Source organism: Rhinopithecus bieti, unplaced genomic scaffold (genome assembly GCF_001698545.2).
Source record: "Rhinopithecus bieti isolate Rb0 unplaced genomic scaffold, ASM169854v2 scaffold_19722, whole genome shotgun sequence".
Classification (NCBI taxonomy): domain Eukaryota; kingdom Metazoa; phylum Chordata; class Mammalia; order Primates; family Cercopithecidae; genus Rhinopithecus; species Rhinopithecus bieti.
Genome location: NW_016809905.1, coordinates 311,710 through 336,171, shown reverse-complemented (window position 1 = coordinate 336,171; position 24,462 = coordinate 311,710). Strand labels below are relative to the sequence as shown.

At 40.1% G+C, this 24,462-nt stretch overlaps 2 protein-coding genes and 1 long non-coding RNA gene across 4 annotated transcripts in view; 2 read left to right on the top strand and 1 right to left on the bottom strand.

The window, feature by feature from the left end:
• The first annotated feature begins 695 nt into the window (after positions 1–695).
• On the top strand, positions 696–14,608 carry MS4A5 (membrane spanning 4-domains A5). The gene is made up of 5 exons (XM_017890835.1): positions 696–946; positions 1,904–2,032; positions 3,520–3,576; positions 4,908–5,060; positions 14,465–14,608. Exons 1-5 carry the CDS (start codon positions 794–796, stop codon positions 14,573–14,575), a joined length of 603 nt encoding a protein of 200 aa, XP_017746324.1. The 5' UTR covers positions 696–793; the 3' UTR covers positions 14,576–14,608.
• Positions 14,502–16,739, bottom strand: LOC108541341 (uncharacterized). The gene is made up of 3 exons (XR_001888939.1): positions 16,703–16,739; positions 15,623–15,712; positions 14,502–14,581 (listed from the first exon to the last, which is right to left on the bottom strand). It is a non-coding gene; the product is annotated as an uncharacterized LOC108541341 (long non-coding RNA).
• Positions 16,740–21,698: 4,959 nt separating this feature from the next.
• MS4A1 (membrane spanning 4-domains A1) overlaps positions 21,699–24,462 on the top strand; it is a 17,786-nt gene continuing 15,022 nt past the window's right edge. The window contains exon 1 of one of the 2 annotated variants that reach the window (XM_017890828.1): positions 21,699–21,834. The gene's annotated coding sequence lies outside the window, so the exon portion shown is untranslated. The remainder of the gene's footprint in view (positions 21,835–24,462) is intronic. The other variant, XM_017890829.1, reaches the window with a different exon arrangement.

The following is a 24,462-nucleotide window of genomic DNA, read 5'->3' as shown; positions in this document are numbered from 1 at the left end:
AAATGGATGTTATCTATACTTTAAGAAGTGGTTAATTTGTTCCGTGGCCTGAGAGGTTTTGCGTTCTACCTGCGTCTGAAGATATGGAACTGGAATAAATATGTATCTAGTTGCCATTTGGTAACCAAAATGTCCTTTCTGTTTTTTTTGTTTGTTTTTTTTTTTTTTGGAACAGAGTCTCGCTCTATCGCCCAGGCGGGGGGGCGGGGGGGAAATTTCGGCTCAAGGAAACCTCTGCCTCCTGGGTTCAAGCGATTCTCATGCCTCAGCCTCCCGAGTAGCTCGGACTACAGGCAGGCGCCACCACACCCGGCTAATTTTTTATATTTTTAGTAGAGACGGGGTTTGGCCAGGCTGGTCTCTAACTCCTGACCTCAGGCGATCCGCCCGCTTCAGCCTCCGAAAGTGTTGGGCTTACAGGCGTGAGCCACCGTACGCGGTCCCTAAAATGTCTTTATATGTCGATCATCTAGTCCGATTTGGTCAATGTACATACGAGGAATCAGAAACCAGGAAAGGGGGATGCGACTTGCCAAAAGTTACAGTGAACCCCTAACTAAACCAGGACTACCTGTCAGGTTGTCCGGTCCCCAGTCCCAGGCATTTTACTTAGAGCTGTCTTGGGATCTCGAGCCGTCCTGAGATTCTATGACTCTGTGACTCTATGGTTCTATAATTCCAAGACAAAGCAAACAATTCCAGTGCTCCAGGCAGCCTCAGCACAAGACAAGAACATGGTCGAGGCTGAAGTACCAACTAAATAATCTCCTTTCAGATTTTCACCGACACCATCATGGATTCAAGCACCGCACACAGTCCGGTGTTTCTGGTATTTCCTCCAGAAATCATTGCTCCAGAATATGAATCCACAGAACTTTCAACCACGACCTTTTCGACTCAAAGCCCCTTGCAAAAATTATTTGCTACAAAAATGAAAATCATAGGGGTAAGTAAGACTTGCCCCTATGTATATTCTACTGAGGCAGGGGAAAGGCCAGGAAAATTATCTCTTGGCACATGTTTGAAGGTAGGAGCCCATTCCAATTCTTCTTTAAGAATATGTGAATATAGAGTGTTAGTGGGACATTTGAGAGAGGATGTTTGACAAGAACGAATCACATAGGTCTGGACTTGACAAAAACATGCTATCATTTAGGACTCACTTACTTAAAAAGTGATAGTTGCTATGGCAGTAAATGAGATTCCTCAGACTGAGAAGGTGGGCTGAGAAGAAGAGAGCAGAGCACATAGACTCACACGTTGTACACCTTCCATTTTTGTATGTTGTCCTCATTAGTCTTCCCCAGCACTTGTCAAACCACTGCCTGGTGTCACAGTGCATCATAAGAGTGACTCAGAGAGGGAGAGAGAAAAAAAAAAAAAAAAACCCGAAAAACCCAAAGAGATGGGGAGTCCTCTGGGCCTGAGAGTGTGACAATACCTCCACAGGCTCAGAGAATTGGCCATCTCCAGGTCATTTCTGCTTGAGGCCAGCCTGGTATACTCATTTATAATTCAGTGTTTCTCAAACATTCATATTTACGGGCTAAAGAGCTGAAGAGCTTATGAAGACACAGATTTCCCAGCCTCACCTGGAGACTGTTCGGTAAGTATGGGATAGGGCCTGATAGTTCACATTTCAGGCTCCCAAGTGATCCTGATGTTGCCAATCCATGGATCACATTTTCACGAGCACTGATTTAGATCATTTTACCCCTCACCAAATACCATATAGAGGAATTCAGAAAGTACCCAGGAGCATCACAAAGGGACTTCTATTATTCTTCCCCTAATTATCAAAGAGAGTAATTGCCAAATCCTTTTAACCAAAAGAAAATCTTCTAAACAGAAGGGAAACTATCACTTGGCTTTTCCTCACCATGACTTTTTCCTCTATTTGCAGACTATCCAGATCCTGTTTGGAATTATGACCTTTTCTTTTGGAGTTATCTTCCTTTTCACCTTGTTAAAACCATATCCAAGGTTTCCCTTTATATTTCTCTCAGGATATCCATTCTGGGGCTCTGTTTTGGTGAGTATAGTCAATCAAGTTCAATTTGAAGCCATGCCAACCAGGATGTTAGGGAATTATTTGCAATTAAATAAGCTAGATCTAGTTGTATGATATGCTTTCAAAAGTGCAAAAAACTAACCTTGTTGAAATGATTTCCCCATTTGTTCATCACAGTCACTGATATTTTATCATTAGGTCTTGAAGCTCCTTTGGGAATATTTCTTTTGAGGCTTGAAGTTGTTTATTTGGCTATTCATTCATTCAAAATTAGTTACCATCTATTATAAGCCAGATACACAGAGAAAGGCAATGAGCCTCTCCCCCAAAGGCCTCTCAGTCTAGCAAGAAAGCATGTAAACAGATCACTTCAAGGCAGTGTGGTAAATACTATCACAGAGGTGCAGGAAGTGCTTATGCAGGCAGAGAGGAAGGAGGAATTTATTCTTTACAGAAGTGCAGTGGGAAGGGTTTCTCAGATATACCTTTTAAGCTGCAGAGAGGTATTTATTAAACCCAACTTAGTAACAATCAATAAACATTAACTTAGGACCTAATTTAGTGCCAGAGCATGGGCAGGGCAATGGATTCAGGGAAAAGACAGCAGTCCCTGAGCTCAAGGCCTCAGTTGAGTGAGGAGTCAGACAAGTAACATAGGGTGTGATGAGGGAGAATAGACACAGAGGCTGCCTCCATAGGAAAGGCACCAACAAAACAGAGGGGACAATGCCCAGAGACATTTCCAGCTTGAACGAGTTTTAAAGGGTGAATAGTTAATCAGGTGAGGACACACACAGAAGATGGGAGTTGGGATGCCTGAGGGTAAGGATTAGAGATGCCTTGTTGCATGCCAAGAGAGAAAAATGAGCAAAGGCTGAAGGTATGGGAGAGCATTTTCTATTATGTGAACTATAAGAGTTCAGCACGGGGAGTGACGGTGGAGGGATGAGGCTGCAAAATGCCCATGAAGGGGCTAGAAATGTAAACATGGATGTGCTGTAATCAGATTTGAAATTTCCACTAGACAACAATGCTACCACGTGTGACCCACTTCCAAGAAAGATCTTGGAGATTTTTAAGAACTACCAGCACATTCACCCCAACCCCACCTTATGTTCCCATCCAAGAGAATACACTGGATTATAGTAAGATGGAATCTGATCTTAATGATTATAAACTGACTTGACATCCCTTTGTCATGAGATCAAAGCTGAGTTCACAATAGCTATAAAAGGAACATGGATGAGCAAACCAAAGCCCTGTATGGTTAAAAAATAAAATGTTCATGTTCAAATAAATAGGGCTAAAGCGGATTTCCAGACCAGTGTTTCATCCACTATTCTATTTGCAGAAAGTCATATAAAGCAACTTACCCTTCTCACTGCCCTGAGGAGTGTGCAAACTTACAAGGCAGGCATGTAAAAGAATTGCATAGAGGTCTATTCTGTAAGAACTCGACATCAGCTAAACATGGCCATCATCATTAACATATTTATTCCTCTTAACAGTTCATTAATTCTGGAGCCTTCCTAATTGCACTGAAAAGAAAAACCACAGAAACTCTGGTGAGTTATATTTCTACTTTATTAAAAACATATTTTGTAGCCAGGCATGGTGGCTCACGCCTGTAATCCCAGCACTTTGGGAGGCCGAGGCGGGTGGATCACGAGGTCAGGAGTGCAAGACCAGCCTGGCCAACATGGTGAAACCCCATCTCTACTAAAAATACAAAATTAGCCAGGTGTGGTGGCACACACCTGTAGTCCAGCCACTCGGGAAGCTGAGGCAGGAGAATTGCTTGTACCCGAGAGGCGGAGGTTGCAGTGAGTTGAGATCATGCCACTGCACTCCAGCCCGGGCAATGGAACAAGACTCTACCACACACACACACACACACACACACACACACACACACACAAAAGAGTAATGAGTTACATTTTCACTATTTCCACTTTATTAAAAATATATAACTTTCAAATAATTTACCCTGGCCTTGAAGAAAGTTTGTAAAATCATTAAGTCACCATAATTCCACAAACTATCAAGTATTGATACCAATAAACAGCATTTGCTTCCTGTTTTCCTAGAATTATAACCCAGTACGCCAGAGGAGTAAGTTTCTCTGGTCATCTAGTTTAGCTCTTATTTTGTGTATGAAGGCACTGAGGTTTACAATCGTTAAATAACTTGTCCAAATTCCCAGTCAATTAATGGTAGAATTATTTCAATATTCCAGTTACTTATTCATTCTTTTTTGTTTTCTGGGTATTTACAACATTCCAGGCACTTTGACAGGCACTACTTTGACTCATATGAAAGGCAAACTGTAGACAATCTAATTAAACCATAAACAGAATCTCAAAATAAAGAATACGGTGCTAGTGAATGTAAAGGTATAGATAAATTGTAAGTAGAATATTTTTACTTTACTCAAAGAATTGAAGACATAAAATATTACTATGCCAATACATGATTTTAGAAAAGGACTGAAAATCCTTAGTTTGTCATTTTAGGGAGAAATTAAAAACGGCAAAGAAGTGCAGCATTTAATTAAATATAGGAGTCTGAAAACAAAAATGTAAATAGACCATGACTTTCACCAGAGAATCAAAATGCAATCGTTACAGGCACACCTTTCCTCCCAACTGAATGAGAGTTAATTGAGGCATAGAATATGGGGAATGGGAAGGTTATTAAAAGTTCACAGGATCCCCTCATTGTGTAGATGAGGGCCTGAAGCCCAAAGATGTGAAGCAATTCGCATAGGATCACAGAGCTGCCTCGTGCCATTAAGATGCTGTGACTAAAATCCTGCTCTCCATTCTCTGCACTCGTTGCTTTGTTTGTAGTACGGGCTGGGCCCGAGTCACATTGTTATGTTCTTATTCTATTTCAGATAATACTGACCCGAATAATGAATTTCCTTAGTGCCCTGGGAGCAATAGCTGGAATCATTCTCCTCACATTTGGTTTCATGCTAGATCAAAACTACATCTGTGGTTATTCTCACCAAAATAGTCATTGTAATGCTGTTACTGTCCTGTTCATGGTAAGTATGTTGCATTTATAGAGTGAGAAGTAAAGGGCTTAATAGAAAATATTTATTAGCACTCAATCAGCACCATTCAGATCATGTTGTGGACACCCATGTCCTGTCTTTTATTGACAAACATTTATGAAATCCATAATATTTGATAGATATTATACCAGGCATTGTGGAAGAGAAAAAATAAACCCATTATAACTCCCACCTTTAGGAATTCACAGGAGCACAAGAGATAAAACATATACACAAATCAGTATAATACAAATATAAAATGATACACTAAAAAAAAAAAGGTACAGCGGTATGGCTGTAGTTTATAGTCCTATATGTACATTAGAATCACAGTGGCGTGTTTTTACAGTTCTTGATTTGGTTTTAACGGGCTGAACTTCTGATAAAGCATGATAAGATTGAAAAGGGGCATTTATTTTAGCTGCTTCCAAAATACCACTAAGATTAGAGTAAAAGAATGTAAAAGGTTTGATCCACATGGAGAGAAACAGAGAGTTACCAAATCCATCAAAAATTGCTGAGGAAATTGAAAACCCACCATCTAAGGCAAAGGGGGGGGTCATATTAGAAGATACTTCTTAAGGCAAAGCCCAAGAAATACTTAACATTTGAATACACCAGGTCCACAGAAAGCAGGACCAAAGTGCAGAAAACAGGGAGACTGATTTAGGTAATGGTTAAGTATGGCTACGTGAATCAACTCTTCTCTGAAAACAGAAGTTTTTTATTAAAAAAAAAAACAAAACAACCTTTTTTTATTTTTTGAGACGGAGTCTCGCTCTGTCGCCCGGGCTGGAGTGCAGTGGCCGGATCTCAGCTCACTGCAAGCTCCGCCTCCCGGGTTCACGCCATTCTCCTGCCTCAGCCTCCAGAGTAGCTGGGACTACAGGTGCCCGCCACCTCGCCCGGCTAGTTTTTTTTGTATTTTTTTAGTAGAGACGGAGGTTTCACCGCGTTAGCCAGGATGGTCTCGATCTCCTGACCTCGTGATCCGCCCGTCTCGGCCTCCCAAAGTGCTGGGATTACAGGCTTGGGCCACCGCGCCCGGCCCAAAACAACCTTAAAGGCGTTAAAAAGCTGAAAGGTCAGCTGGAACTACTAAACCAATTTGTAGAGGAAAGCCTGCAACCTGAAATTTGCAAGTGGAATTCTGAAGAGCATGAAAGCTGCTCATGTCTTCAGACCCACTTGCCAGTGATGCTGATTTGCAATCCAATCCCTGGTCCATGTGGACTGAAAGAGAAAGAAGTCAAAGTTTCACGTCCATTCAAGATATAAAGACTTAAAAGAGATTTTCTCCATATGAAACTAGGTCTTTGAGAGGCTACGACGCTCTTCAGGTAAGGACCAAAAGATATACAAAGTACCCTGCCCCCAAACAGCAAAGGAGAGTTGCTGAACAGTTTAAAAAGAAGAAGTATTTGAGAAGTGTGGTCACAGGCCAAACCCCTTGACAACCTCCTTGCACACCCCGATCCCCACTGACCTTTGCTGGGCATAAACTGGGTGAGGCAAGAATACCTGAATTTGGTCTTGGTATGTGGTGCCCCTGGTACGTGGCAGAAGCAAAACCGAAGTCTATCTAGGGGAAAAACGTTCATTAATCTCAATAAATTCCCATCAAATTTTCCATTGAAAATTAACAGTACGCACTCAAAAGAGGCATAAAAAGAAATAAGACAACGCAAATGACAACTAATAGAAACAGAATATAGCAAAAACAATAGCACCCACAAACTTCTGATACTAAGTATATTAGAAGAGATTTTAAACCACAGTATTTATCATGTTTTAAGAAATAAATGATAAACTTTAAAATACCTCAGGGAATATAAAATCATAGAAAGTGAAATTGAAGATTTTCTATGTAAAACTATTATGTACCCATAAAAATAGAAAATTAAAAAATTTAAATTTTTTAAAAAGATGATCCCAGTAAATAAAAGTTAAAAAAACAAAACAAAACACGACTGCATTCTGTTTACAAGAAACAGCTACACTAGTAGCAAACAAACAGATTTAAGGCAAGAAGCATTTACTAAACGTATAATAGAGGACTTTCGGTAATAAAAGGGTCAATCGACAAGAGAAATATTACATTTCTGGGTTTGAATGCTCCTCGTAACAACTCAAAGCCAAAAGGAAAAGCTAATTCAGCTGAAAATCATGACTAGAGAAAACTAAAATCATCATAAGAAATTTTAGCACACATTTCTCAGCAACTGAAAGAATGTAGACAGACCACAAAATTATAGGATTTTGAACACAATTGATAAAATTGACCTAAATGTCATATATAGAACAAACACTACACCCAATAACTACATAATACTGTCAACTGACATTTTTAATTGACAGATAAAAATCATATGTATTTATCACATATAACATATTTTGAAGTACGTATATACATTGTGGAATGTTTAAATCTAATTGACAAAGGCATTACGTCCCATAGTTATCACTTTTGCAGTGAGAACACTTAACATTCACTATCTTTGCACTTTTAAGAATACAACAGCCATCATTCTCAGCAAACTAACACAGGAACAGAAAACCAAATACCACATGTTCTCACTCATAAGTGGGAGTTGAACAATGAGAAGACATGGACACAGGGAGGGGAATATCACACACCAAGGCCTGTTGGGGGTTAGTGCGACAAGAGGAGGGAGAGCATTAGAACAAATACCTAATGCATGTGGGGCTTAAAACCTAGATGACAGGTTGATAAGTGCAGCAAACCACCATGGTACATGTATACCTGTGTAACAAACCTGCATGTCCTGCACATGTATCCCAGAACGTAAAGTAAAATAAAATAAAAGAATACAGTAGACTGTCATTAACTATGGGCACCCCGCTGTATAACGGATCTCTTGAACTTATTCCTCCTGTCTAACTAACTGATGGAAGTGAGAAGTGAGAAGACAATAGAATGACATCTTTAAAGTGCTAAAACAAAATAATGCCAATCCAAAATTCTAGGCCTGGTGAAAATGTTCTTCAGAAATGAAAGTGAAATAGCCAGGCACGATGGCTCAGGCCTGTAATCCCAGGACTTCGGGAGGCCAAGAGGGGGCAGATCACTTGAGGTCAGGAGTTCGAGACCAGGCTGGCCAACATGGTGAAACATCGTCTCTACTAAAAATACAAAAATTAGCAGGGCATGGTGGCAGGTGGCTTTAATCCCAGCTTCCTTACTCAGGAAGCTAAGGCAGGAGAATCATTTGAATCTGGCAGGCAGACGTTGAAGCGAGCCGAGACTGCGCCACTGCACTCCAGCCTGGGCAACAGAGAAAGACTCTGTCTCAAAAAAACAAACAAAACAAAACAAAACAAAAAAACCCACAATGAAAGTGAAAAACAGCTGACAAATTTGAGAGATTTCATGATTTCACTTAGAGCATTTTCAACAATTAGCCATATGCTGAGCCTGCAAGCCTCAACAAAATTCAAAGGATTAAAATCATACACAATATAGTCTCTGAAAACGATGGAACTGAATTAAATGTCAATTTTAAAAGGAAAAAAAGGCCCAAAACTGTTTTGAAATTCTAAGTTATACAAGGCTCAAAGAATTTACAATAGAAATAAAAAATACATCAAAAACAAAATAATAGAAATATTTATATAAATTGATACAACTAAAGCATGCTTAGAGGAAATTTTATAACCTCAAATGCAAGTATTGGGAAAGAAAATAGACTAAAAATAAATTATCTAAATATTCATACCAAGGAGTTAGATTAAAAAATTAAACATAAAGAAAATGAAAGAATTGAGATATAGTATTCTATAATAGAGATAACAAAGAATAGAGATAAAAACTAATGAAATACAACACAAACAATAGACAAGATAAAGCTAAATATGGATGTTTGAAAAACTAATAAAATTGGTAAACTCCTAGATATTTAAAAAGAAAAAAGAGAAAATACAAACTATCATTATCAGAAATGAAGGTGTATCACTATAAATACAATAGCCAAGAATATATGAGGAAATTATTAACATAAAAATTACTTGATGCTTTAGATGAAATTGACAAATTCCTTATAAACTATGCAAAACCACCTGCCATGACTGACACAGGAAAAAATGTATATATCCAACTGGTCTTATATCTAATAAAAAATCAAATACATAATTTAAAACTTTCTCTCTAAAAAGAAAAAGCAAAGCCCTGCAGGAGTAGACTAATTCTTCCAAACATTTAGAAAAGAAACACCAGCAAACTGAATACTTTCAGTTGACTTTTCAACTCACAAATATTTGTGTGAGGCTGTCACAAGTTTGACATGAAAACATGATAATGACATTATAAAATATTTAAAAATTACAGGTAATTCTATCTTGTAAACTTCGTGAAGAAATCTGAAATAAAATATTAAAAAATCAAATTCAGCATTATATATGATAATAAACCATGGCCAAGTCAGTGGATACCAGAAGTACACAATTGATTTCACATTCAAACATCAATCAGTGATACACCTATATGTGAAATCCTAAACTATAAAGCTTGAGGGTATGGGCTGCAGGGAACTTAGGAGAATATCTTCATGACCATGGGAGTAGATAAAGCTTTCTTAGATAGAACATAAAATGGACTAACCATAGGGGAAAAATAAAATAAATAAAATGGACTACCAAAGCACAGAAAGGGAGAAAATTTCCTCTTTCTCTCTCTATGATATCTCTCTCACAAAAGACCCACATCCAGAATATATTAAACACTCCTGAAAATCAGTAATAAAAAGGCCAAAAAAAGAGTAAGACTTGAGCAAGTACTTCACAAAGATAGATAAATGGCTAGTGAGCATGTGGGAACGTGGTCAACATTATTAATCATCACATAAATGCAAATTAAAATCACAATAAGACACTACTCCACACACACCAGAATCATTTTAATTAAAAGGACCGGCAATACCGGGTGTTGGAAGGAATGTGAAGCAACTGGAACTCTTAGACCCTTTTGGTGGAAATGGAAAGTGGAAAGTGGTTCAACCACCTCGGGAAACTATTTGGTGGTTTTTAACAAAGTTAATCATACACCTACTTGATGTCTCATGATACATACAAAAATGTTTATAGCAGTCCTATTCATTATAGTCAATCTGGTAAGGAATTCAAATTTCTATCAACAACAGAATGGCTAAAACAAGTTAATTATTCAAATAGTAGAATACTTCTCAGCAATATAAAAGAACAACCTACTGACACACAGAGGAGCATGAACGAATTTCAATTTGTTATATTGAGGCAAACAATTTCAGATAAAAACTAAACAGGTAAATTTACATGATACTAGAAATCAGAAGTGTGGCTGTCAGTGGGGTGGGAGGATTGATTGGGAAGGGACACAAGAGGATTGATTGGGAAGGGACACATTTTATCACTGGGGTGATAAAAATGTGATATATCTTGACGTGGAAAGAAAAAGAGATAAAATACACTTCTTAATTTATTTTATTTTATTTTTTTGAGATGGAGTCTCGCTGTGTTGCCCAGGTTGGAGTGCAGTGACGTGATCTCGGCCTACTGCAACCTCTGTCTCCCAGGTTCCAGCGATTCTCCTGTCTTGGCCTCCCGAGTCGCTGGGATTATAGGCACATGCCGCCATGCCCAGCTAATTTTTTGTATTTTGGTAGAGACAGAGTTTCACCATGATGCCCAGGCTGGTCTCGAACTCCTGAACTCAGGCAATCCACCCGCCTCGGGCTCCCAAAGTGCTAGGATTACTGGCATGAGCTGCCACAACCAGCTAAAATAGACTTCTTTATATACAAACTTTGCTATAGTTAAAATGGAAAATATAGTTTTAAAGCAGATAACAGCAACATTTTCATGTTTTTATATACAGAGTGCATATAACTGACAAGAAAAGTCAAGAACAAAATTTTTAAAAGATAAAGAATATGAGGAAGGAATTTACAAAAAGGAAACTATGATGGCCAAACATACGATAATGCTCCAATTCACTAACAGTCAGGGAAAGGTCAATTAATTTAACAATGAATGGCAATGTCACTGCCATTTTGGGAAGCAAGGAGACATTTACTTACCTGAATGATAAACAGACCCAGATGTCTAGCTCTACAGCAATTAAACCACCTATATAAGGGTACATGTACAAGAATGCTATTGCAGCATTGTTCAGAGTGGTAAAACAAAACAAAAAAAAAAAAGAAAGAAAGAAAGAGGAAATCAGTCAGTTCCTGTCACAAAAGAATAAATGAATGGTGACAAACTACACCATGAACTATTATGTGGCCATTAAAAACCATGTGGCTCTAAAACAGCTACTCAACCTACAGTTAAAATATAGTAGACAAATAAGGCTTTAGGAGAGGATGTTAACCATATTAACCTTTGCAACCTGAGTATAAAGTAAAGCTCTCAGAAGACTGCAAACTTTAACTGGTAAGTGCAGGTGTGCAGCCTCTGGGCTACCAACAAGATATGCATCTCTATTTATGCTCATAGTGCCAAAATACAAAACATTTTGAAGGTCTTTTGCCATGATTGAAAAAAGCACAGCTGGGGCCAGGCCATGGTGGCTCATGCCTGTAATCAGAGCACTTTGGGAGGCCAAGGCAGGCAGATCACCTGAGGTCAGGAGTTCAGCCTGACCAATATGGTGAAACCCCGTCTCTACTAAAAATACAAAAACTAGCCCGGTGTGGTGGTGGGCATCTGTAATCCCAGCTACTCGGAAGGCTGAGGCAGGAGAATCATTTGAACCTGGGAGTTGGAGGCTGCAGTGAGCCGAGATCTTGCCATTGTACTCCAGCCTGGGTGATAAGAGTGAAACTCCATCTCAAAAAAAAAAAAAAAAGACAAAACAAACAAAAAAACGGTGGAAGTACTAGCCTATGCTTCTTATGTCTCTTTTGCTTTCTCTTCTTCTGAGCCAATAGTTTTCTTTTTTCCCTCTTTTCTTTTCTATTTTAATTCTTTTCCTGTTTCTTCACCTTCTTTCTTTCCCCTTCATTAGACCACCTTTTATATATGCATTTCTTTGCATTTTATGCATTTATAAAATGGACTATTTCCTACATACATAAATCAAGTGTATTATTTTATATGCCTTTCTCTAAAAAGATATGTCCTGCTATGCTATGCTATTCTATGCTATGCTATGCTATGCTACGCTATGCTATCCTACGCTACACTATGCTATGCTATGCTATCCCATGCTATGCTATGCTATTCTATGCTATGCTATGCTATGCTATGCTATCCTACGCTACACTATGCTATGCTATGCTATCCCATGCTATGCTATGCTATGCTATGCTATGCTATGCTATGCTATGCTATCCTACGCTACACTATGCTATGCTATGCTATCCCATGCTATGCTATGCTATGCTATGCTATGCTATGCTATGCTATGCTATCCTACGCTACACTATGCTATGCTATGCTATCCCATGCTATGCTATGCTATGCTATGCTATGCTATGCTATGCTATGCTATCCTACGCTACACTATGCTATGCTATGCTATCCCATGCTATGCTATGCTATGCTATGCTATGCTATGCTATGCTATGCTATCCTACGCTACACTATGCTATGCTATGCTATCCCATGCTATGCTATGCTATGCTATGCTATGCTATGCTATGCTATGCTATCCTACGCTACACTATGCTATGCTATGCTATCCCATGCTATGCTATGCTATGCTATGCTATGCTATGCTACGCTATGCTATCCTACGCTACACTATGCTATGCTATGCTATCCCATGCTATGCTATGCTATGCTATGCTATGCTATGCTATGCTATGCTATCCTACGCTACACTATGCTATGCTATGCTATCCCATGCTATGCTATGCTATGCTATGCTATGCTATGCTACGCTATGCTATCCTACGCTACACTATGCTATGCTATGCTATCCCATGCTATGCTATGCTATGCTATGCTATGCTATGCTATGCTATGCTATCCTACGCTACACTATGCTATGCTATGCTATCCCATGCTATGCTATGCTATGCTATGCTATGCTATGCTACGCTATGCTATCCTACGCTACACTATGCTATGCTATGCTATCCCATGCTATGCTATGCTATGCTATGCTATGCTATGCTATGCTATGCTATCCTACGCTACACTATGCTATGCTATGCTATCCCATGCTATGCTATGCTATGCTATGCTATGCTATGCTACGCTATGCTATCCTACGCTACACTATGCTATGCTATGCTATCCCATGCTATGCTATGCTATGCTATGCTATGCTATGCTACGCTATGCTATCCTACGCTACACTATGCTATGCTATGCTATCCCATGCTATGCTATGCTATGCTATGCTATGTTATCCTAGCTATACTATGCTATGCTATGCTATGCTATGCTATGCTATGCTATGCTATGCTATGCTATGCTATGCTATGCTATGCTATGCTATGCTATGCTATGCTATGCTATGCTATGCTATGCTATGCTATGCTATGCTATGCTATGCTATGCTATGCTATGCTATGCTATGCTATGCTATGCTATGCTATGCTATGCTATGCTATGCTATGCTATGCTATGCTATGCTATGCTATGCTATGCTATGCTATGCTATGCTATGCTATGCTATGCTATGCTATGCTATGCTATGCTATGCTATGCTATGCTATGCTATGCTATGCTATGCTATGCTATGCTATGCTATGCTATGCTATGCTATGCTATGCTATGCTATGCTATGCTATGCTATGCTATGCTATGCTATGCTATGCTATGCTATGCTATGCTATGCTATGCTATCCTATGCTATGCTATGCTATCCTATGCTATGCTATGCTATCCTATGCTATGTTATCCTATGCTATGCTATGCTATCCCATGTTATGCTATGCTATGCTATGCTATGCTATCCTAGCTATACTATGCTATGCTATGCTTATGCTATGCTATGCTATGCTATGCTATCCCATGTTATGCTATGCTATGCTATCCCATGTTATCCTATGCTATGCTATGCTATGCTATGCTATGCTATGCTATGCTATGCTATGCTATCCTATCCTATGCTATGCTATGCTATGCTATGCTATGCTATGCTATGCTATCCTAGCTATACTATGCTATGCTATGCTTATGCTATGCTATGCTATGCTATGCTATGCTATGCTATCCTATGCTATGCTATGCTATGCTATGCTATGCTATGCTATGCTATGCTATCCTATACTAAAATAGATGTATACACTCATAATCCTTCACTGATTTGATTCCTAAGCATCAGATACACTTGAGATATGTGGGGAAGCTTTTATTATCTGGACATTGCTATGTTACTATAATCAGAAAAACCATTACCCTGCTAGCATCATGACTCTTCGTTTTTTTTTCTTCTTCTGTTACAGGGAATTCTGATTGCATTGATGACTTTCAGCATTATTGAATTATTCATTTCTCTGCCCTTCTCAATTGTGGGGTGCCACTCAGAGGACTGTGATTGTGAACAATGTTGTTGACTAGCACTGTGGGAATAAAGATGTGTTAAAATATTATTTAGCAATGACTTCTGCTTGTAAGGAAAAGCCAAAGGACACATAGAATCTTAAGGCTGGAAACTATCTGAAGCAAAGGGGAGTGGCTCAAGTGAGGGGGTTCTGGGGACATTTTGACTGATAAAGCACATTCTGCCTCTTGGCAATGCCATATGTCCCTCTCCCCAAATCAAATGGTCACCTTGGTGTGGTCACCTCTGTTAGTCATGCCTTCTTTCAGCTAAAGGACAGCAATGTGGTGTTGCAAAGATAGGAACCAAAGCCCAAGGCCTGGGGTGACCCAGTCATCTAACTTCTCTGGTTGATGACATCTCCTGCTGATTTCACTAAGAGACTCCACCTAGTGGCTCCTACTCCAATGGTGTGTGGAAAGATGAGTTGGTTGGTGGAATGGTTTGGCCCGCAAATTCTACATTAATGCTGCAAGATCTTCAATGCTGAAGAGCTGATCAACTAGAATAGTAACAATAGTAAAAATCATGAGGGCAAATATTGGTGGAACCACTACTATATTCCAGGCATCATTCTAAGTATTATATAGGTGTTACTCATTTAATCTCACAAAAATCCTAGGAGGTGAATTGTATCATTATACCGATTTTACAGAAAAGGAAACTGAAGCACAGAGCGGGTAAATAATTCGCTCAAGGTCATGAAGTTTGCAATGGCAGAGCCATAATATCAACAGGCAGTTGGATCCAGAATCCAAGGTCTTAATTCCAATGCCAAGAAAAGTTCGGAAGGGACTATTTTCCTCTGGGTTCTCTTAACAGCTTTTGCATTCAATCTGTTATGATATCTCATGTTCTGTAGCCTATGGAGTATACCACTATAAACTTGTGAAAAGAGAAATAAGGTCTTAGTGTCATTATAAAAATAGTTTTGAAGTTAGAGAGCACCTACAAACGTCTCAGGGACCCCAGGAAATTCCAGACCACACTTTGAGGACCACTACATTATACAGTATTGCCTCTCACTGGCTGAATATCTCCTAAGCATTAGAGGTCTTACCTGTATCATCTCACTTGTCCTGACAGCCCTCAGGGTAGGTATGTCTTTTGTCATAGTCATAAAAATTGAAGCTCAAAGTGGTTAGTTTTTCTGAAACACAAAAGGAGTGTGATTTAGAAAGAGGATTTGAGTCAAGGTCCCTAACTTCAAATCCCATAATCCTATGTTGTTTATGGTATAGAAAAAAACTCAGCAGACTCAAAAAACTAAGTAACGGGCTTTCATTTCTGCTATTTGCTGGAAGCAGCTTAGGTTATAGGTGCATGTGTGAAGGTGAGGGATCCAACACGGCAGGAAAAATAAGTAAGTTTTTTTACTTCCAGTGAAGTTAGGTTCTGATGAAAAATACTTGGCAACTGAATGATGTACAGATGTGTGAGGCTTGAGATATATTTAAGGGTGCAGTCTTGGGCTTGTAAGTCAGAACTAGGTTTAAATGTTGTCTTGAAGTCAAAAAATAGTAGATGCAAGTTGTGGAGAAAAGAGAATGCTTATACACTGCGGGGGGGGGGGGGAATGTAAATTAGTTCTGCCACTGTAAAAAAAAAAGCAGTTTGGCAATTTCTTAAAGAACTCACAGCAGAATTACTATTCAACCCAGCAACCCCATTACTGGGTACATACCCAAAGGAATATAAATCGTTCTACCATAAACACATATGCACCTGTATGTTCACTGCAGCACTATTTGCAATAGCAAAAACATGGAATCAACCTAAATGTCCATCAACAGTAGACTCAATAAAGAAAATGTAGTACATATACATCATGGAATACTGCATAGCCATAGAAAAGAATGAGATCATGTCCTTTGCAGCAACATAGATGAAGCTGGAGGCCATCATCCTAAGCAAACTAACACAGGAACTGAAAAGAAAATACTGCATGTGTTCTCACTTATGAGTGGGAGCTAAACATTGAGTACATATGGACACAAAGAAGGGAACAACAGGCACTGGGGCCTACTTGAGGGTGGAGGATGGGAGGAGAGCGAGGATCAAAAACTACTATTGGGTACTATGCTTATTACCTGGGTGACAAAGTAACCTGTATATCAAACCCCCGTGACATGCCACTTACCTGTATAACACATCTGCACATGTACTCCTGAACCTAAAATAAAATTTAGAAAACAAAAGAAAGAAGAAACATTAACATTATTAGAAATAAAGATAGAAGACTTCTTTACAACATCAAGTAGTAAAGAATTTCTTAAACAGATCCCAGAACATGAATAGTACCAGTAGGAACTGATACAACCCACTTAGTCATTATTAAGAATGTTACACAAGTGTGACAAGAGCAGCTACAAATCAAAGCCTTTTAGCAACAGAAATAACCAACAAAATTAATGATATAGAATATATAAAATCCTCCTATACATTAATAGAAAAATACAACTTGATGAGAACTTAGTCCAAAGCCATGCACAGCCATTTCACAGGAGAAGAAAACAAAGGTTAATATATGAAAAGCATTCAATTTCTTAAGTAATTGTGGAATGAAAGGAACTCTCCTACCACGATGGTATGAGTGTAAATGAAGACAACCACTTTAAAAACTAATTCCCTAGTAAAGGTAAAGATACACATGCTTTATCACCCAACAATTCCACTGCTAGTTAATATACACAAGAGAAATTCTTATACGTGTGCAACATATGACATGAACAAATGTTTCCAGAGCAGGATTGTCTGCAATACCTCAAATGTCCATGGACAGAGAACAGATCAATTGTACCACATTCCCTACTGGAGGACCACATATTGCTAAAAATAAATTACTTGAAGCAAATCAACAAAGATGAATTTTACACATTTAATGTTGAGCAAAAAAAGCAAGTCACAAAAGAACATCTTATTAATTCTACCTAAATAATGATTAGAAAACACTAAAACTAAGCAATATGTCGTGTGAAATATAAACATATGTGGAAAGACAAAATATAATGAAAAGGAAGATAGTGATAAACACTAAATTCAGCATAATGACGAGCTCTGATAAAGAGGGTGACTTGGGGAAGGATAACAGGAGAGCCTTCAAAGGTATCAGCGACATTCTTGTATCTCTAATCATGGCTGTGGGTACATGGTTTTTTGTCCCACTCTTACAAGTACTTTTTCATACATATTATTTAATTTTTTGAGAAATACAATTGAGAAAGCAAAACATCTTGTTTTCATTAAATTTTTTATTACATAATGATATTTTTGTAGTCAACACCTGCAGAAAAATGTTACTGTTACATATCAGTCTCCAATGACAGCATATTTACTGGTACAAAAGAGAAAAAAACTCTTTTCAATAACTATGAGGTCATATAATTGCATTTTTTTCTTCAGCTATATTCCCACATCACAAAAGCAAAGGGAGTGATTCAGTAATCTGCACACGGGAGTACATCACACATTTTTTTTTTTTTTGAGACGGAGTCTGGCTCTGTCGCCCAGGCTGGAGTGCAGTGGCCGGGTCTCAGCTCACTGCAAGCTCGGCCTCCTGGGTTTACGCCATTCTCCTGCCTCAGCCTCCCAAGCAGCTGGGACTACAGGCGCCCGCCACGTCGCCTGGCTAGTTTTTTTTGTATTTTTTAGTAGAGACGGGGTTTCATCATGTTAGCCAGGATGGTCTCCATCTCCTGACCTCGTGATCCGCCCGTCTCGGCCTCCCAAAGTGCTGGGATTACAGGCTTGAGCCACCGCGCCCGGCCACATCAGACATTTTTATATCTTAAAACGAATAATAATAAATGTTTTGCCATTTAAAGCTGTGTCACTTGAACAAATTAATCTTTGTGGGCTTAAAATTTTAGGATATTAATGGCATATTCTACCTAATTGGGTTTTTACCTGTGAACTGTTTTGACAAACGGAGGCAAACAAGATGGCGCGAGTTCTGGGTTCTTCAGGCCTTCGACTTTCCCGCACGCCGGAAAGACATGGGTCGACTTCAACAGGCGCAACCGACCTGCCGACGGGAGAAAACCGGAAACCCGCCTCAGCCACGCCTCTTACTGACTCCGCCCCGACCCGGCCTACTGTCCCGCCCAACTGCCCTCCCACTCCTGGGCCCAGGACATAAAAGCCGCTCCCGGCGGGCGCGCTGAGCGAACTTCCTCGGCCCCTCCTCGTGCGCGGGGCCCGGGAACCTCGTCCGAGAACGCCGGTGCGAACTTCCTTGGCCCCTGCTCCTGTGCGGACCTAGGAACCTCGCCCGAGAACGCTGGAGTGACTTCGTCGGCCTCCACCACCGGAGACCGGTGAACCTCGCTCCCTCCTTCACATTGGCTTGTAAATAAAGTTTTTTTGCCTTGCCTACTTGCCTTTTCTCTGGCATTTGCTCTGGGGGTCGCATTAAAGCAAATCATGAACTTTCAATGAAACGTGGAAAGTGAGTTTATCAGTGCCTGGAACTTAAAAATCACTTAGTAAATGGTAGCTTTTAAAATTTATAATTGAGATTTTCTTGCTCTAAACATCACTTATTTTACCATTTACCAGCTTTGCAACTTGGGAATGGCTTCCTCCATTTCCTGAACTTTAGTTTCCACGATTATAAAACAGAATCAATATTATATGTGGGGTAAGGTTTTTATGTGGACAATTCTTGACATAAAAGTAATTATTTAATTAATAATACCATCCTAGCTGTTCCAAATGTAAAGTAGTCCCTTAGAATAGAAAGAAGACCCTGTAAACTATAAAGTTCTTAAGTACTTCAATTTACATTTTCCTTAGTATGAATTATTTATAAGTGCAGCAATGGGATTTTCTGACCTGTAACCAAGTCCTATTTGCAATTAGATCTTTAGCCTCACCTCTGACGAGCCCTGTGTCTCCTTTACCAATTCTCTGACACCAAAACCCTCCAAAAGCAGATAATTCTGGGTGCCAGGGCCTTGCAGAGCAGTTGGGAACATGGCATAATGTTACTTCTTAATATTGGAGAGCCTGGGGACAATCACCTGGGTGAAAGAAAGAGCCAAACAGAACCATTCTTCCTCAGCATTGCCAGGAACACGGCAATCACAAAAACTGACCCTGCTTTCAAGGGACAAGGAGACAATGGCTGATTAAGGCAAGACACAAATAATTATGATGTAGCATACAGTTTTCATATAGAGGGCAATGATTTAAAAAATTGGAGTGCTAGGACGTACAGAGAGTAAAAAGGAAATTCACGTCAGGAAAATACGAACTGAATAAAAGTTGGCACACTTTTATGTAGACTTTAAGATTGTCTTTTGGAAGCAAGGTTACTAGATAATGAAAATAGGCTTAATTCAAAGAGAAATATTTTAAATATGTTATCAACCTAATAAAATATTCTCACGCCTTGGGGGAAGAGTGATGGTGATACACCAAAGGTGCTAACTGACAAATCCAAATTGTAGTGAGAATTTCAACACACTCACGCACTAAAATGTTGATCATTTAAATCACCAAAGACAAGTAAATGTTTATGTACTCATACAAATTCAAATTCAAGTTTATGTGGGAAGAATCATACACAGAGCCACCTAAGTTATCTTATTGGCCACAAAGCAGCAAATAACCTGAGACTGACTGGGGAAATACAGGGCTCAAACAGAGAAAAGGAGGCAAAAGACCAGGTTGTGCAGCCACAACTCAAGTCCCTTTGCTGCCATACATTTGCCAAGTCCTGACCCTGTTCCCACGCCAACTAAAATGAAGGCACATGCCTCTAATCACCCCACCCATCCAGGACTCAAACCTCAAATCATCCACAACTCAGACCCTAGGTAACTGTCCTCTCATCACCAACCACTCAAGCATCTCAGCAGATATGCATAGACCCTCAATTAGAATGTTAAATGGATGATGGATCTTCTGTTCCCACTCTCCTTCACTCTACAGCATTTCTGAGAGGTGACTGCACGGCTTTTACTTGAGTATTCTTGAAGAAGTAAATTCTCTATTCAAATGGTAGCCAGTTCCCCTAATGAACCGCTCCAATGATTTTTTTTTTTAAGTGGCATCTTTTTAAATATCACACCACAATCAGCCTCCCCAGAACTACTTCTTCCCAGTGGATCTAATCCTATGGTTCCAAATTATTTTAAATTTAAAAAGAGAGGCAGAAAGAGAAAGAGAGAAGAGATGAAAGAGAGAGACAGGAATGAACCTCGAATTAGGCAACAGAGCTGCCTACCATATTTCATCCTTTTAGATTAAACGAACAAATAATTACCTAACTACAGCTCTGTGTCTCTAACAAAATGAAGCAATGAACAAGGAAATAAAAATGCAATTAAAAATCCCACATATGAACATAAAAGTTGAATACTGTAGGGGGATAGAGAAGACAATATCTTTGGTCAAAACTCTGATTCACATCCCAAATATTTAGACTCTCCTGACACCACCAACTTCTTCCATTTCCCTACTTGATCTAGCACTGGGCTTGATGACCCTGCAGCTCCAGACTAGACTAAAAAGAGAGGCAACACAAGCAAACTTGACAGATGGAAGAAAAATGTGGGTTCAGAGGTAAAAGTGCTATTTCAATTTACATCTCCAAATATGGAGGCTAATTCTTGCTTTGAGTGGCTGGGTACATGTACTATGGCACTGAAATATACTTTTAGGCCCCATTTCTGCTAAATCTGACACAAGATATATACATGGTTCATTAGAAACCTAAGTGTGAGCAAATGAGGACAATATTTGAGGACCCCTAAGTATAGTGCTCCCAAGTGTACAGCCTCAGTGATTCTTGAATCTCTGCATGGATGCCTCCTCCCCACCTACTCAGCCCTAAAAGTGAAGCAGGAAGGTAAAATCCAGTGCTAACAGTCCATCTTTGACCAACTTCTAGACTCTTTCTTGTCCTTAGGGACCCGCCATCCACACCTGCTTATAGGGTGGGGGCTGCAGAAGTTCTTCTAATTAAGGTCACATGAGCATGCCAGGCAGTCCCCTGGGATCTTTTTCAAGAAGTGAAACCTGGTAAGGCAGAAACTTTTTCTGCACCTCCTTCAGCTATGGTAAGTGTTAAACCAAGGTAATTGGAGCGAAGCCCAAGGTAGCGGAAGCTACTGATTTCCTGTCACCTGGCATCTATCAGCGATTTCATCCTCAGGCCTGGACTACCTCACTCACCCTCCCAGTGTGCTTGAGAAACGAGCTGCACCCACTGAACTCTGCAGCCGGCATCCAAATCAGCCCTTGAGATTTGAGGCCTTGGAGACTCAGGTAAGGAATCAATTTGCTTTCTTTACATGACTTAAAGGAGGTGATGGATAAGGTATAGAATGGTTTTGAAAACTGGAGGTTCTTGGTCTTAATTCTAGAGTTTCCCTACTCAGACTTCCTAAAAGTTCTATTACTTAAGGAGGGGTGATGATATCAAGGCTTGCTGCCCACTCACTCCTCTAACCACTCTCCCTTTCAACAATTACCCTACGCAGTCAACTGTGAAATCATTCCACAAAAGTAGTAGATTGCAGCATATAGATTAAATCATGGTTTCTAAACCATTGGGTTCAGACTGGAGCTCTACCACTTATAAGCCATATAACCTTGGGCAAATTGCTAAACCTCTAAAGGCTCAACTTCCTCATCTATAAAATGGGGTCAATGGTAATACCCACTGTATTGTGAAAATTAGAACTAAAATCCTGCATCCCTTAGGACTTCCCAATACCAAATGAGAAAATAATCAGTCATAGCCATAAAGAAAAAAAACTTCATTCCTCTTCCTTTAAATGCTTTTGTCTACATTAAATGTAAATATACCTAGAAGTACAGGTGGCTTTACAGGCTAACATTTTCTGGAGGGGATTTGTGGACATCAAGTTGAGCACGAAATCCTGCCTCAAATCTATCACATGGAAAACCAAGAGTGAGAGGGGCCACTGCAGATGGGAGGTAGCTCTAATGAAGGAAAACAAGGATTAATTTTAATCATGCCATTACTGTTTTCTGAATCCAGTATATAAGTGACTCCCTGTTTCCCATAAAATGGCTTAGTCTCACTGAGAATCTGGTGGAAAGAAATGTTTAATCCAGCATTGTGAGCATTTGTGTGCATGTGTTTTGTTTGTTTGTTTGTTCGTGTTTTAGTGGAGACAAGGTTTCTCCATGTTGGTCAGGCTGGTCTCTAGCTCCCGACCTCAGGGGATCCGCCTGCCTCAGCTTCCCAAAGTGCTGGGATTACAGGCATGAGCCACTGCACCTGGCCATTGTGAGCATTTGTAAAGCTTCCCTGAGGAAGTAGCTGAGTTTGATGTTCAGCTTAACATTACTGAGCTCATAGGACATAGAAAACAGGTTCCCTCTGCAAGTCTAGTAGGACACAGGATTCTCCGAAGAAAGTAGTTGGTGTCTAGTAAGGAAAGCAAAGAGCTAGGAGCTCTGAAGAATTCCTTGCAAACAGGCAAGGACAGCAGGAACACTCTCAGGTGATGTGCCTATCTAATGCAGAGTTTGATTGAAAGCAAAGAGGGAGGGAGAAGGAACACTTCAAAGTTGAGAAGGTTCAGGAAAGAAGGTAGAGGACATGTGTAGACCAGTGGCTCTGGTGGCGATAGTGGGCTATGAGCTTGGGAAGTCATACACGGCTGAATTCTAAAGGCCTGGAGGGGTCAGATGAAGGGTTTCACCAGCAGGTAATGACAGGCCAGCAAAGGAGTTCAGGCTCAGGAAGAGCATCACTCAAAGCAGTGACTGGGAGCTTGATGTAGTGGCCTTGTGGACAATGGATTGGAAAACAGAAAGACTGAAGGCAGAAAAGCATGAATGGAAATGAGAAACTCACAGGTTACTCTGGATACAGAAAACAGACCCACATGCAAAATGTGTTGCATAGGTAGAAATGGTATGACTTGGCCACTGACTGACCAATAGCCAAGATGAAGATGGACTGAGAGATGATGGAGCTAAAGTGAAATGTGGTCCCAACTATCTAAACCTTGGTGACAGGAGAAAACCTCAGATTTATAGCACAGTCCTCAAAGATAAGTTTCAGTTTCAGTCACCGGCGGAAACTAGTTGCGAAGCATTGAGAAGTGAGTGGGTGGAGAGGAGGTAGGGGAAGACAGTGGGTAGCCAAGCTTTGAAGAAGCTGCCGTGAAGAAAAAGGGAGCCTGGGCAGTGGCCAAGAACATTGCTAGATTAAAAGAAGAAGGCTTTGGGATTCAGGGGCACCGCAGTACATTTTAGTCATTAAAGGAGTATTTAGCACTTTAGCAAATGCAAATTATCTCATTTTCTCAAAATGATACTTTGAAATGGGGAAGGCAACTATTACCCTAAACTTACGGAGACCACAAGAGGAGCAAGCAAGAGAGCTGGGATTAACTCTGTCTGCTACATATTGCCAGAAATTGGGAGAGTGAAGGTGCAAAGCAGAAATAATTTCTTGGAAGGGCTAACAGCTTGGTTGGACTGAGATGGGCTGAAAAGCACCGAGGGAAGGGAAGCAAGAGCATTCTTCCTCAGAGATAAGTGCACAGGAGGCCAGAAGGAATAAAAATGCAAAGCAATTTTGAGTGGAAAAGAATGAAGGTGAGGTAACAAAAGTGAGGTAGTTTTAGGCCGGGTGTGGTGGCTCACACCTGTAATCCCAGCACTTTGGGAGGCCGAGGTGGGTGGATCCCGAGGTCAGGAGATCGAGATCATCCTGACTAACATGGTGAAACCCTGTCTCTACTAAAAATACAAAAAATTAGCCAGGCGTGGTGGTGGCCGCCTGTAGTCCTAGCTACTTGGGAGACTGAGGCAGGAGAATGACGTGAACCTGGGAGGCAGAGCTTGCAGTGAGCCAAGATCGTCTCACTGCACTCCAGTCTGGGTGACAGAGCTAGACTCCGTCTCTAAAAA

Coding starts and splice junctions, on each gene's coding strand:
- MS4A5 (XM_017890835.1), top strand. CDS start 794: ATGGATTCAAGCACCGCACACAGTCCGGTGTTTCTGGTATTTCCTCCA. Junction 2,033..3,519: donor CATTCTGGGGCTCTGTTTTG/GTGAGTATAGTC, acceptor TCCTCTTAACAG/TTCATTAATTCTGGAGCCTT. Junction 3,577..4,907: donor GAAAAACCACAGAAACTCTG/GTGAGTTATATT, acceptor ATTCTATTTCAG/ATAATACTGACCCGAATAAT.